The 12381-nt window shown below is 56.6% G+C and overlaps 1 protein-coding gene across 1 annotated transcript; it reads right to left on the bottom strand.

Moving 5' to 3' along the window:
* Positions 1–2719: 2719 nt before the first annotated feature.
* LOC129406112 (phospholipase A and acyltransferase 3-like) lies at positions 2720–9741 on the bottom strand. The gene is made up of 6 exons (XM_055144059.1): positions 9674–9741; positions 7978–8072; positions 7028–7142; positions 5094–5365; positions 3114–3201; positions 2720–2841 (listed from the first exon to the last, which is right to left on the bottom strand). The coding sequence occupies exons 2-6, from the start codon at positions 7996–7998 to the stop codon at positions 2732–2734; spliced, it is 606 nt and encodes a 201-aa protein (XP_055000034.1). The 5' UTR covers positions 7999–8072; positions 9674–9741; the 3' UTR covers positions 2720–2731.
* Between the last annotated feature and the right edge of the window lie 2640 nt (positions 9742–12381).

Raw genomic sequence — 12381 nt, forward strand, 5'->3', positions numbered from 1 at the left:
CTGCCCCACTGATCTGGGGATGCTCATTCTAGCTCCTCATGTCTGGGTCCCCTGGGGGGCAGCTGGGCTCATCCTTACCCTGTCCAGGTTTTTGGGAGAGACTCCTAGCCCAATCTGTCTCTTGGGCCTCACTGTCTGGGGACAAGATATCTGGGATCAGTTCTAGCATTGATTCTAGGAGCCAGATAGGCCCTTCTGCGAACACGTTTGCCTCCGCCCCTGAGAGACTGGGGTCCATGGCTATAACTCCTGTGTTGACTGTTGGCTCTCTGGTAGGACATGGCAAATGGGACTTCAATGGGTTAGTGGGGGCAAGCCTGGGACCAGCTCTGTGTTGTGGTGGCAGCTTTGCAGTAATGCTCAGGTTGGTATATAGGAGGCAAGATTGGTCAGAAAGAGGAATGGTAAAGTGGGGAGATTTGATAAAAAAAAAAGCCTCTTTTAATTATTTTTCCGTTGTTCGCAATAGATTAGTACATTCAATATTCCAACAGCATTTCCACCACCATTAAACCTTCCAACCACCATTCTATCAATTTTTCCCAGCCACAACCCAAGTCTGCCCCAGTAGCAGGCCCTAAGTAACTTATTTTTAATTGCTTGCTACGGATAATCTGCTAAAAATGATCTCAAAACGTTTCTTTAGGAGACACTGTGGGGATTGTTGTATCTCACCTGGGGGCCCTTGTATGAGAGATTTAACAACATGCAGTTACAGGTTGAGCTTTTTGTGCCAATGTGGTGTGCTACTCCTAGCATATCACTAATGTAACACGTCACATTTGTTCCAGGAATTCTAAACTGTTAAATTGTGTGATGCAGTGGAGGTAAATTTTCAACTGGAGAGTGATTTTTGGCGTCCAGAGACATTTCTCCAGCTTCTGCATCTCCTCTGAGATTTGTGAGTCTCTGGGTCATGTTCATTAAAGAGTTTATTTGGCCTCAGAGGCAGTTTGTGGGTGTGACTGCCAAGCTTCTGAAAGCAGAGGGAGGTGGAGGGAGGTTGCCATCCCTGACTCTGTGAGAGCCTGGGCATTTCAGTCACAAAATGCGCATACTGGAGTTTTTCAGCAGATTTCCTCATGGATGAGGCTCCTCTGATCCTGTGGAGATTCGCCATGAGCATGGCGGTGATTGACTTTTGGAGATTTTTAGCTGCTGGACCTCTGATCAGTGAGGCGGGGACTCACCAGCCCTCTAGGCTGCCCCAATTGAGACTTAGCCTGATAGGGGTCTGGAGGCATCTCTGCAGCGTGTTGATCTCTTCTGAGATTTATTTGTGAGTCTCTGGGTCATGGTCATTAGTGAGCTTATATGGCTTGAGACCAAAGGCCACTTAAAGTCCGGGGGGAGTTCCTTAACCTAGCAGAAGGCTTATATCTGCTCTGCAAATGGAACAAAGGATGCCTGGGCTCTGGGCCACCTCATGAAGGGACAGGAGACGGGCTATAGGGATCCCCTAGGCTTTCTTCCTCACGACCTCCAGGGGAAGACTTGGCATCATTGAAAGTGAACTTATGGCACCTCGTGCCCCAAAGTCAGTCATGAAACCTTTTGGGATATGACAGAGGTTCATATGTTCCAGCAAAACAGGCAGGGTGTGGAAGACCTCAACCCAAGCAGTCCCTGTCCCGGGTTGGGGCTTTGAGCTCGGTGAGAGAGTGGCTGGCCAGCCTGTGGGTGGAACAGGGCTCAGTGTCCCCAGTTGGGTGGGTGAGCTGTCATGGATCGGGTGACCAGAGAGAACTGTGTGGCAACTTGGGGTCCTGATCCCGCACCCCCACCCTCCTGTCCACGGTGCAGGGCCACAGTCACTCAGACATGTCCAAGAAAGGACTCAGCCAAGAAAGGCTCAGCTCTGCTGCACCCAGCTGGTCCCGGAACCGGGTCTGCACCAACAGTGGGTCCCTCACAGATACGGACCTTCTGAGAAGTGCAGAAAGGGGGTCTGCCAGGACAATAATCCTGGGCAGAGAGAACAAATGCCATTCGGTTCTGGCAATGCTCCTGAAACCATCTAAACAGTCATGTATTGGAGACTAAGGAAAATAAATAATAATAATAATAACAACAACAACAATGAGTTTAAGTTTGAAACACCTTGGTCCTGGTGACCCCTATCTTAGCAGAGACTCATGCGCCACCGGTAACTGCGACCGTGAACAACTGCGGGGCACAGAGCCCCAGACTGGCGCTGCCTTCGCCCCTACCCTGCTGCCCCTTGCCAGGGTCCCCCACAGGGCTCGCAGCACACGCAGCCCTCATGGTAACATCACTGACACTGGGGTGAAGCCCAGGGCTCTGCTCTGTCCTCAGAGCCCAGGGGAGGGCAACCTGACCCACCAGCAGCCAATCAGCGGGCTCAGTGTGTGGGCGCTCAGCCAATCACGTTCTCTCAGAAATCTTGCGGGGGGGCCCTGTGAGTGGGGTAGGGCCAGCGGGACAGAGGCCCCGGGAGGTCTGTGCAGGACCCTGTGGGGAGGAGCAGGAGCCCTGGGCTGGGGCAGGGGGAGCCACAGAGGAGAGACGGGGAGAGACGGGGAGAGCCGAGAAAGCGGGCGGATCCTGCGGGGGCAACAGGAGCAGCGGGCACTGGGGCCGCATGGACACACAGGCCCTGGGTCCTGTTCCTGCCCATCGGGATGGGCCTGTCCCCGAGCGTCTGTGGAAGGACCCTCGTCCTGCAGGAGAAAGACGGACACAGACGCAGACACCGGAGTCCAGGCCTTTATTAAAGCTCCGTGTGCCGGGACCAGCGAGAGACAGTGCGGGGCGGGCATTGGTGGGTGGGGACGTCCCAGCGCCGGACAGTGGCCCGAGCTTGAGTCGGCTGAGAGTCCCCTGAGGAGAGAGAGCAGGTCTCCTTGCCACATGGACACGAGTCTCACCCGGGCCACTCCCCTAGAACAAACCAGCCCCTCCCCCCAGAGGCGCCCCCATCCCTGCTGCCTGGGGCTCCCTAGGAACTTTGGTGCTAACACACTGGGGTCCAGATGGGCTGCAGGGCCCCCACCTGCACTGCCTGAAATGAGCCCCAGGGGTCCATCAGGGTGACCGAGAGGCCAGACCGAAGCCCCTTGGCTAGGCTGGCCGTCGGGGTTGGAGGTTCTTACCTCTTTCCGTTTCCTGCACAGTACTCCGTACAGCAGTGATGTTTCTCACACCAAGTCTATCTACCAAAGCATGAAAGGGATACTCCGCCTGCAGCAGGAGGAGAGGGTCACTGGAGTGAGGCTCCGGCCACCCCCAGCGGCCGTCACTCGGAGGGACCAGCTGTCTCGTGTCCTTTTCAGCAGAACCCGGGGGGAGCAGAGTGGCCGGAGGGGCTTCCGAGGGGGCAGAACCCTCGAGAGAAGGAGGCGCTGCCCAGCGGGGAGCAGCAGTGGGAGAGGAGCTGTGGGTGTCCGCTGGGGACACTCGGGAGGGACACACGGGCCTGGGGCTTGTAGAGGTGGAGGAAGCCGACAGGGGGCGCTGTGGGGAAGGGAGTAGTGCCCTGAAGTCTCGGTTGGGGCTGGCCAATCAGGAGCCGGGGAGCAAGGGGGCTGCTGAGTCACCGGAAACAATCCTATCCCGGTGGGCGCTCAGGCTCATCTGCTGCACCAGGGCCGGGACTGTTTGTTCCTCTAGACATGAAGCTTTCACTGCAGTTGTCCCCCGGGTGTCACCAGAAGGGGATTCTGGAGTAGGAAGTGGATCCTGGCGGGAGTGGAGACCCGTCATGGTTCAGGAGGTACAGAGGATGTTCCCTGGGGTGGACACACTCAGCAGAGCACCTGTCACCATAAGGATGCCCCCTGTCCTCTCAGTAGAAATGGGGGCCTTGAACACACGATGTCAGCAGTGTCTACAGAAGCTGTTTGTCCCGGCTGCCCAGCAACGCTCTTCATAAATTCCAGTGCCCCCTAAATCTCTCAGTGAAGGGCCCAGTGATGCCCCACTCAAGGGGTGCACTCAGGACATCAGGGACAGAGAAATAGCATCCAAACAGGAAACAAAGAGTATTGCAAAGGCAAACACGATGTCTGTGGCCTTGGAAGTTTGAGTCAGGGGAGAGAAGAATCCAGCCACCCTCCGTGGGAAGAGGAAGTGGTTCAGGGGTGAAGGCAGCTCCTTTGCAAGGGTGAGGCCGGATGTGCTCCAGGGCCACAACTAAAGTGTTGACTTCGTGTGTGTGTGTGTGTGTGTGTGTGTGTGTGTGTGTGGCTGTGTGTGTTCTGTGTGCACATGCATGTGCTCATAGCAATTCCTCAGATGCGCTTAAAGAGGATGTCAACTCACAGTTCAACCAAGTTTCCCAGAGACAAAACCCGGCCGGGGACAGCACTACACTGTCGCCTGGCACCCAGATGCCTAGAACAGTCTCAGTGACTGCCTGGGCTCTATCCTTGGCTCCTCATTCCCAAAGGTGTGGGTTCCCCTCACCCTGAACCTTCTGTCCGTGATCTCCTCCGTACACTAGAGCGCTGTGCCCATCTAAGAGGGGGGTATCTAGTCTAGCTCTTTGTTCAGCATCGAAAGACCAGCAGGGAGGACCAAGGGGCACTGCTCTGAGCAGACAGGACCCACCTAGTATTGCTCTGCCTGCCCTTGAGGTGCCTGGGGTGCAGCCCAGGGTATCCCGCATGCCAGGCATGTGCTCTGCCCCTTGAACCACATCCCAGCCCCTCCTCTGCCCAATCCTCACAGCCCATGATTCCTGGGCTCTAGGATTCCTGTCAAGGGTCAGGTTCACCCCAAGAATAAAATGTACCTTCACTGCATGGTCTCCTATCCCTGACCCCTCCAGGGCGGTCAGACTTGTGTGGCTGGTGCCCTGGGGTCACATCCCACCCTCCATGCAGGCAGTAGGCTGAGTAAACATAGCTGAGCACTGTGGACCTTGGTTTTTTCATCTGTGAAATGGGTGATAGAACCTGCTTCTCGCCAGTGATGGGTAGAGCTCATCTTCATCTACAGAGTCCGAGCTGGTGTCCCTTCACCTCCCACCCTGACACTGACTTCGGAAGGGGCACACTGGCTCTCTGTTTGTCTGGTCAATCACCCTCTGGTAAGCACAGTTAGTGGGGACAGTGCTGGGGACGGGGACACACCTGGTCAGAGCGGGCAATTCTGTAGCGCATATCTGTGGCGAAGTGCTCGCAGTTCTCATAGAGGAGGTTGTAGTTCCTCTCCTGCTCCACCCTTGCCAAGGCCCTTCGGACGATCTCCTCAACAGGCCGTGCACCGATCTCTTCATCGTATTTGTTATTGACCTTGTACGGGCATCCTGCGGCCGCCTTGGACAGCAGGTCCTTCTTAACCACAGCTCGGGATCTCAAGCCCGATGGAGACCCGGAGAAATTCACTCCTGAAGGCCCACCATCTGTGCGGTCACAAGAGAGGACTCAGTGGTCAACCCTGCACAACCCCAGGGAAACTCCTTCCTCAAATATGTCACCCCATGGCCCCTGTCCCCAGGGAGCGGATGAACCCAGAAGGGCTGACATCCCCAGGCTCCGACCCACAAGGGGGACCACTGGGCCTGGGCCTCTGGCGAAGGCTTTGGAGTCCCTGGACGCTCTTCCCCTCATTTCTTTGCTAAGGGACAGAGGGACGCTGGGAGGAACCCTGTCTCCCACACGGCCATGCCCTCCTCCCTGACCCAGGTCCTCGCCCACTGCTGGTTCTGAAGCAGAGGCCTTGAGTTCTTCAAATGCCCCAACAGGATGTTGCTGGAACTGCACATGAAGGTGGGTGACAGGGACACAGCCAAGTTGGCCGACACTGGCTCCTGGTCCCAGCCTAGCATCCAACTAGCTTGTGGCCGGTCACCAACCCTGCACTGCCCTGAGTTCCAGCTGGGAGGCCTCAGCAGGCCCAGGCAGAAAGTCCACAGCAGGAGATGTCATACTTCTCAGGTTCAAGTTCCCTGATTCTTCCCAAAAGTTACCCCAGGAGAGCAGCTGGGCTGGTGCCAATGTCTGGCTCAGCTGCTCTTGGGGCTGTCTGTGCGGGAGGAGGTGTTTCCGATGTCCTTCACCATATATTATCTTCCAAAGGGCAATTCCACACTGTCAGGCCTGGCTCCCTCAGGTTGTGGGAACAGCTGGGTTCACAGGAGAACCCAGAGGGCAGCATTGGGTCCAGCTGGCATCTCACCCGGTCAGAGGGGAGGCTACAGGCAGCAGAGAAACCTGGGCACTGACAGTGGGCAGGGATGGCACAGGGCTCAACGGTAGCCCGCACCCCTCATGGGACAGCCCTGGGCTCCATCCTGGGACACCTTAGAAATATTCGGGGTTCTGGAGATGGGACATGGTTTGAGGTACAGGCTAGGCGTGCATTGATCTGGGTTCTAGCTGAGCACCCCCCGCCCACATTGCAGGGCCCGAACAGCCCCACAGCCTCAGGCCAGGGAGGAATCCCAGACAGAGAGTTCGAAGAATCATGTGTGGGGCCTTGAGGCCTCCTGAGCACCCATCCAGAAGCCCCCTATAAGTTTAAAGAATTTGTACTTCCCGTAGGGAGGAGGGTGGCTCAGCCCTGCCAAGGCCACCCCGCCCTCCCTACTGCCACCCCCACCCCAGGGCGCTTCATCCTAAAGCTACAGAGGGTGCATCTGAGAGGAGGGAGGGACACAGGGACACCCACAGTCAGTGGGCGGGGACCAGGGTCCACCATGGAGCTCCCTGGGGTGGGGGCCATGCTCCTTCTGTGACCCTGGGCAGTACTGAGTGTTTGGGAGCCCCTGCTTCCTGTACCCCCTGTCCCTGCAGATCACCAGCTACACAGGAGACTGGGCGCGGGAAGGGCTGTGTCCCCGGAACAAGGCAGAATGACCCCCACTCTCTAACTGGACGTGTCCACAGCCTGTCCAGGAACTTCCTGCTACAGGAGATCAGCAGCTGATGGACCTACAAGGGACAGCCATGGTCATGTGGCCTCGATGACTGTGCCCATGACCAGGCCAGCAGGGTAGACCAGCACAGTGTGAACCAAATCCACAGTCACGTCAGCCCATCCTCTACAGAGACCCTGTCCTCACCAACATCAGTCACATGGACCACATAACCGTCTCCCACATACACGGCCCAGTGCTCGTAACCATTGCAGAAAATCTCAATCAGGTCTCCGGGTTTGGGATCAGGAACTTCTTGGTTCTGCAAAAGAAAAAGAGACAGATAGAGGTGAGTCCTTGGCAGGAAAGGTTCTAGAACATTCTACAACCACCACATCTGCAAGGAGCCCAGCCCAGCCTCATATGTCCAATATTCCCCCTGCTAGTAATAAAAAGGAGGGGGCTTCCCTCACCATGAGAGTAGCCCCACTTTCCTGTGGTTTCTGGGCTGGGGATGAGCCTTTGGGGACAGGGAGACAGGGTCCCCAGAGGAGACATGAGAGAGGTTCAAGGGAGGGGTACACAGTGGATGGGACCTCCCTCCCTGCACGGAGCAGGTCTATGTCAGCGAGGGAGGCCTGGTCACCAGGTCTAGATGCTCCCTCAGACCATCATCCCCCATCTGTTGGTCCCGGGGTGACCTCGTGTTCTGACCCCCAGGCCAGCCTGCGGACACTGAGCTCAACCCCTGCCCACGTGGGCCTCACTCCCGGAAGTCAGAGTTGCCCCCACAGAGGAGGGGACTCAGGGTCAGGAAGGGCAGGAGCCTGTCAGACCCTCCCCCGGGAGAGACGCCAAGACTGTATCTGAGTGTTTCCCCCCATGCACGCTGAGACCCCCACAGCCAGAGACCAGCCCGGGGCAGCTGCAATCTGGGTCCAGGCAAGAGGCAGATGGGGGAGTCCAGGGGGAGCTGGAGAGCTTGGGGGGCTGTGCCCCTGTGGAGCGGCATGAGCAGGAGACTGTACCCTGGTCCCTGCAGAATGGGGGCCCTTCACAGGACCATATGGGATACTGGGAATCGAACCCGGGTTGGCCGCATGCAACGCAAACGCCCTACCCGCTGTGCTATCGCTACAGCCCCTCTGGAGACTTACCGAGGACTGTCCCCCACCCATGAGATCTGCTGTCTTCGATTCAGCCTTCGTTGCACTGCAGACTTTTATTGTCCCTCAACTGTGCTCAGGTGCGCCTGTGTCATAAATGATGGGCATCAAAGTTCACACCAAAACTGCTGTGTCCCCTGCAGTCAGGGTCATGCCCAGTAGGACCAGAGACTCGAGGGTTAAGCAGAGGAGATATCGGGGTTCAAGCTCAGACTCAAAATGGGCAGAGGGTGAGTCATAACCAAGGTATTGCCTTTCACTCTTCACACGCAGAGTTTCAAACCAGTGATTATTAGGGAAAGGGCCGAGTCCTACAGATGATCACTCCTCCCTCCTATTCATGTTTCTGAGAGAAAATGCCCTGTTCTGCCCTTGCCCTCATACAATCTCTTTTCAAGTAGGAAAAGACCTGCTCTGACTCTGTGAGAGAGTCTTCCCCACTAGGTGACCGGCATCTAAACTGGGGGAGACCCGGGAAGTCCCAGCATCAGGCCTTTTGTTGGAAATGTCAGAAATTATTCCAGGCCAGGCAGTGTGGGGAAATGACAAGAAACACACAAAGGGACACAAGAAACACAAAGGACGGTGGCAAGAACAGAAAACCCAAAGGGAAAATTCAGAACTGCTTTGTGGGGTCCCATCCTGTCCCGCAGGGAGGACCCTTCGTGGGGCTAAGGAGGGGACGTAACCGAATGAACAGACGCAGAGCCAGAAGGAGGAGGAGAGAGAGAGTTTATTCACAGCAGTTACAATACTTATACCTCTTGGTGGGAGGGGGCGGTATGCATGCTTGGACCCCCATAGGAACAATAGTAAAATGCAGATCAGGCATGGGCGTTGGGCAGATCAGGCATGGGCGTTGGCTAGTGAGAGGAATGGCGAACTGATAAGATCAGTAAGGTCAGCAGTGGTGACCTTGTTACAGGAATCCCAAGTAAGCCTCCACTTGACTAGGATAAGAGCCGGGCTTGTAAAATGGCTCCCTACACTGCTTAGAGATCGAATCCACCCAAGATATCGCAGTGAGCGGGTCCTAGCGCCCTTTGAAGTTCCTTCGCCCCCTCCAGGGAATGCGGAAGTGCTGACCCCAAACAGCAAGTTAGTAGCTCAGGCATTTCCTCACGATTGTACTCTGGGCACCAGATCAGGGGTGCCTGTTCCTGAGCAGGAGCAGAGCAGCTGAGGGGGGACCCCTGGGTGCAGGAATCAAAGAAGGAGGCAGGGTTTGGTGGGGAGTCAGGGCCGATGTCCTGACTCTACCCCTTGGATCATCTTTCTGGGCCCCTCCCACAGTTGTCCCACTGACACAGAGCAGGGAGAGAGGAGGTGGATGGTTGGGGTCCTCCCTGAGCCGCCTTCCTGACCCACCCAGGCCAAGCAGCTCTGGCACCGTCAGCCCTAGGAACGTCCCCACAGTCCCCACTAACTGAACTGCCAGATGGGAGTCGGGTGCCTGTGGGGTCTCAGGCAGTGCCCCTGGCCCAGGACGTGGTGCCGCGCAGACCCTGAGGCTCCAGGGACGATGGTGTCTGAGGGGATAAGGCCACCCTCAGAGCTGCTCTGAGGCCTTGAGACACGGCTGGAGACACAGCCAACCCACTGTTGACCCTGCACACAGCCGCACCTCACCCGGACACTCTCCTGCCCAAACCCACCAGACTAACGGCACAGTTTCCTGGACACTTACCGAGGCCGCTATCTTGCCTCCGAGTTACCTGCTGGCCCGGTCTGAGGTTTAAGTGCAGCGCAATTCTGTTTACTCTCAAACACTTTCAATTTCTCTTTCACCCCCTCCCCCAACCATGTTAATATTTTACATTCTGCTCAGCATTTCCTGTCAAAGCTGCCATTTCCTTCTCCAAGCAGGGCAGGCCCTGCCCTAAGGGCTCCTGGACCAAGAAATGAGTCAGAGACAGGAGACATCAGATAGCAGAAGATCAGTGGAAGATGTGTTGGTCGAGGTCAGGGCAGAGGCCAAAGTCAGCCCGTCTGGGGGCTAGACACTGTCTAGGGGGGACGGCACTTGACTCAGATGCATCCGACCCAGTTCCACCCAGGCACTGTCTATGGTCCCCTGAGCACCACCAGGAGGGACATCTGAACCCAGAGCAGGAGGGGCCCAACCCCCATCCCTCTACCCAGTGTGCAGGGAGAGAATGGGAGGGAGAGAAGGGGTAGCAGGAGTGAGGGAGGGAGGGGAGAGTCTGGGCGGGACGGTGGTGCATCAAGGAGCCCCACACTCAGCCCCCAAACTCCCCGCCCTGAGCAGGACACACTTCACAGGTCAGAACCAAGGTCCTCAGGGACTTGATCCCTATTCCCGGACACACATTCTTATCCCTTGGCACCAGCAGGCCTATATACCCCAGACGGTGCTGCCAATAGACAAGTTTATTCAGTACCAACAGCCTGAGAAGGCCCCCCCACCCCGGGCATCTTACTTCGGGGACTTGTGGTCATTGGGGCTGGGGGAGGAAGCAGCAAAGGCAGACACGGGAGGTGGGGGAGGGGCGGGAACCGGAACTCAGATGCAGGACGCTGGTCACACTGATGATGATGGTGATGATGATGATGATGATGATGATGATGATGATGATGATGATGAAGATGGTGACTATGGCAGTTTGATGCCATCGCTGGCCCGGCCTGTGGTGTGTGAACCACAGGTGACCCCAGTGCAGCGCTGCCCCTCACCCCGTGATGCGGCTAGTTCCCCGCTTCGTTCTTCCCTCCCATCAGGGTCAGCACCTGGTTGACACTAAATCCTCAGTGATGGGGACATTTCTTAGCCCTGCGGAGAGGCTGGATGAGAGCATCAAAGTGTGAAGGGAGGGAAATTCCTTGGGGAACGAGATGGAGTCTCTGGCGCCTGCTCTCCAGCACCCCGAGGGGACCAGAGCACCTGCTGGCCAGAACTCTTCAGAGACCAGGCCGCTCGCCCAGCTGCCCCACGCCCAGAAACACATCCACACCCTCGGAAACCCCAACCCACTGCCACCTGGTGTGGACACAGGGCGTAGGCCCCACAGGCTGCAGCAAGAACCATTAATTGTATCAGTCAGGCTCTGTGCCGAGTAACAGCTTTAGACAGACAGGGAGGGGCCACCAAGAGCTGCAGCGCCTGCCTGGGGTCCAAGCCTGACCCCACACAGCCCCACACGGCCCCACATGGCCCCACACGGCCCTAATGGGTCCTCATGGGCTCCCTGAGCAGCACTGGTTGTAGCCCTGAGGACCCCCAGAACAAGCCTCATGCTCCTCCAATGAGAGTTCAGACCTGTGACAGACTTTGATTAGAAGAAGCCGGGCTTAGAGCACTGAATCTCTCTTCCTAGTGAGAACAGCGTGTACCAGAAACTTCTCAGGGCGCTGCCATCCCCAACTGCCAATCTCTGACTCTCATGCTGAGTGCTCGGCAATTTTTTTTTTTAATTTTTATTTTTTAAAAAATTTTATCACCATGTGGAAAGTTACAGAGTTCTCAGGTTTATGTCTCAGTTATACCATATTCAAACACCATCCCTTCACCAGTGCCCATATTCCACCACCAAAATCCCCGGTATACCCCCCGCCCCCCACCCCAACTGTATAACTGATGAATTTCACTTTATTTTCTCTTCACCTTGATTACGTTCCATATTTCATCACAAAACTCACTATTGTTGTGGGAGTTATATCCCCAAACAAGATAACCCTAATAAGGAGGCATTTGATAATTAGTTTTCCATTAAAAGATTGTATGTTTTCAGATTTTAGAAAAGGTCGCGCGGCCGTGTTAGCGGCCGCGCGGCTCGGATGTGTCCCAGTCCCGAATCCTGGAGCCGTGTTAGTTGCTGCTCAGTGTCACCAGGGTTCCATCTGGAGAAGGTGTGCTGGCGGCACCTCCTCCTTCCGGCCCCCCGGTGTTGCTGGCCCCAATTCGGGTCCGGAGCATTGTCCGGGCCTCGTTGCTCACCAGAATGCCTGCCGCTTCTCTGTGGATTGTGTCAGCAAGATGGCGCTGAGGGTGGGTCGAGGGCGTGACTTCCAGCGGCCGGGACCACTTGGAGTTTTGGGGTGGCGCCAGCCCACTCCAGTGCCCCCCCGTGGCTCGGATGTGTCCCGGTCCCGAATCCTGGAGCCGTGTTAGTTGCTGCTCAGTGTCGCCAGGGTTCCATCTGGAGAAGTTGTGCTGGCGGCACCTCCGCCTTCCGGCCCCCTGGTGTTGCTGGCCCCCATTCGGGTCCGGAGTGCTCGGCAATTCCCCTCGGACCCCGACTGCCCAGAGTGAAGCTAAGCCCGCAGTGAGGGGCCTGCTCTCACGAACTGCCCCTTCCCACATCAGACGCCCACAAGGCTGCACACCAGGGGTCCCTGCACCCCTCTAAGCGTCCATGACCATCCAGCATGGCCCGC

This window comes from Sorex araneus, chromosome 6 (genome assembly GCF_027595985.1).
Source record: "Sorex araneus isolate mSorAra2 chromosome 6, mSorAra2.pri, whole genome shotgun sequence".
Taxonomy (NCBI): domain Eukaryota; kingdom Metazoa; phylum Chordata; class Mammalia; order Eulipotyphla; family Soricidae; genus Sorex; species Sorex araneus.

Bases quoted from the DNA above. Each gene is read 5' to 3' on its own strand.
- LOC129406112 (XM_055144059.1), bottom strand. From the start codon at position 7,998: ATGGGTGGGGGACAGTCCTCG. The intron at 7,143-7,977 runs GTAAGTCTCCAG...TTTCTTTTGCAG, and splicing joins TGGGTGGGGGACAGTCCTCG to AACCAAGAAGTTCCTGATCC. The intron at 3,202-5,093 runs GTGTGTCCCCGT...CTCCTGCTGCAG, and splicing joins GAATTGCCCGCTCTGACCAG to GCGGAGTATCCCTTTCATGC.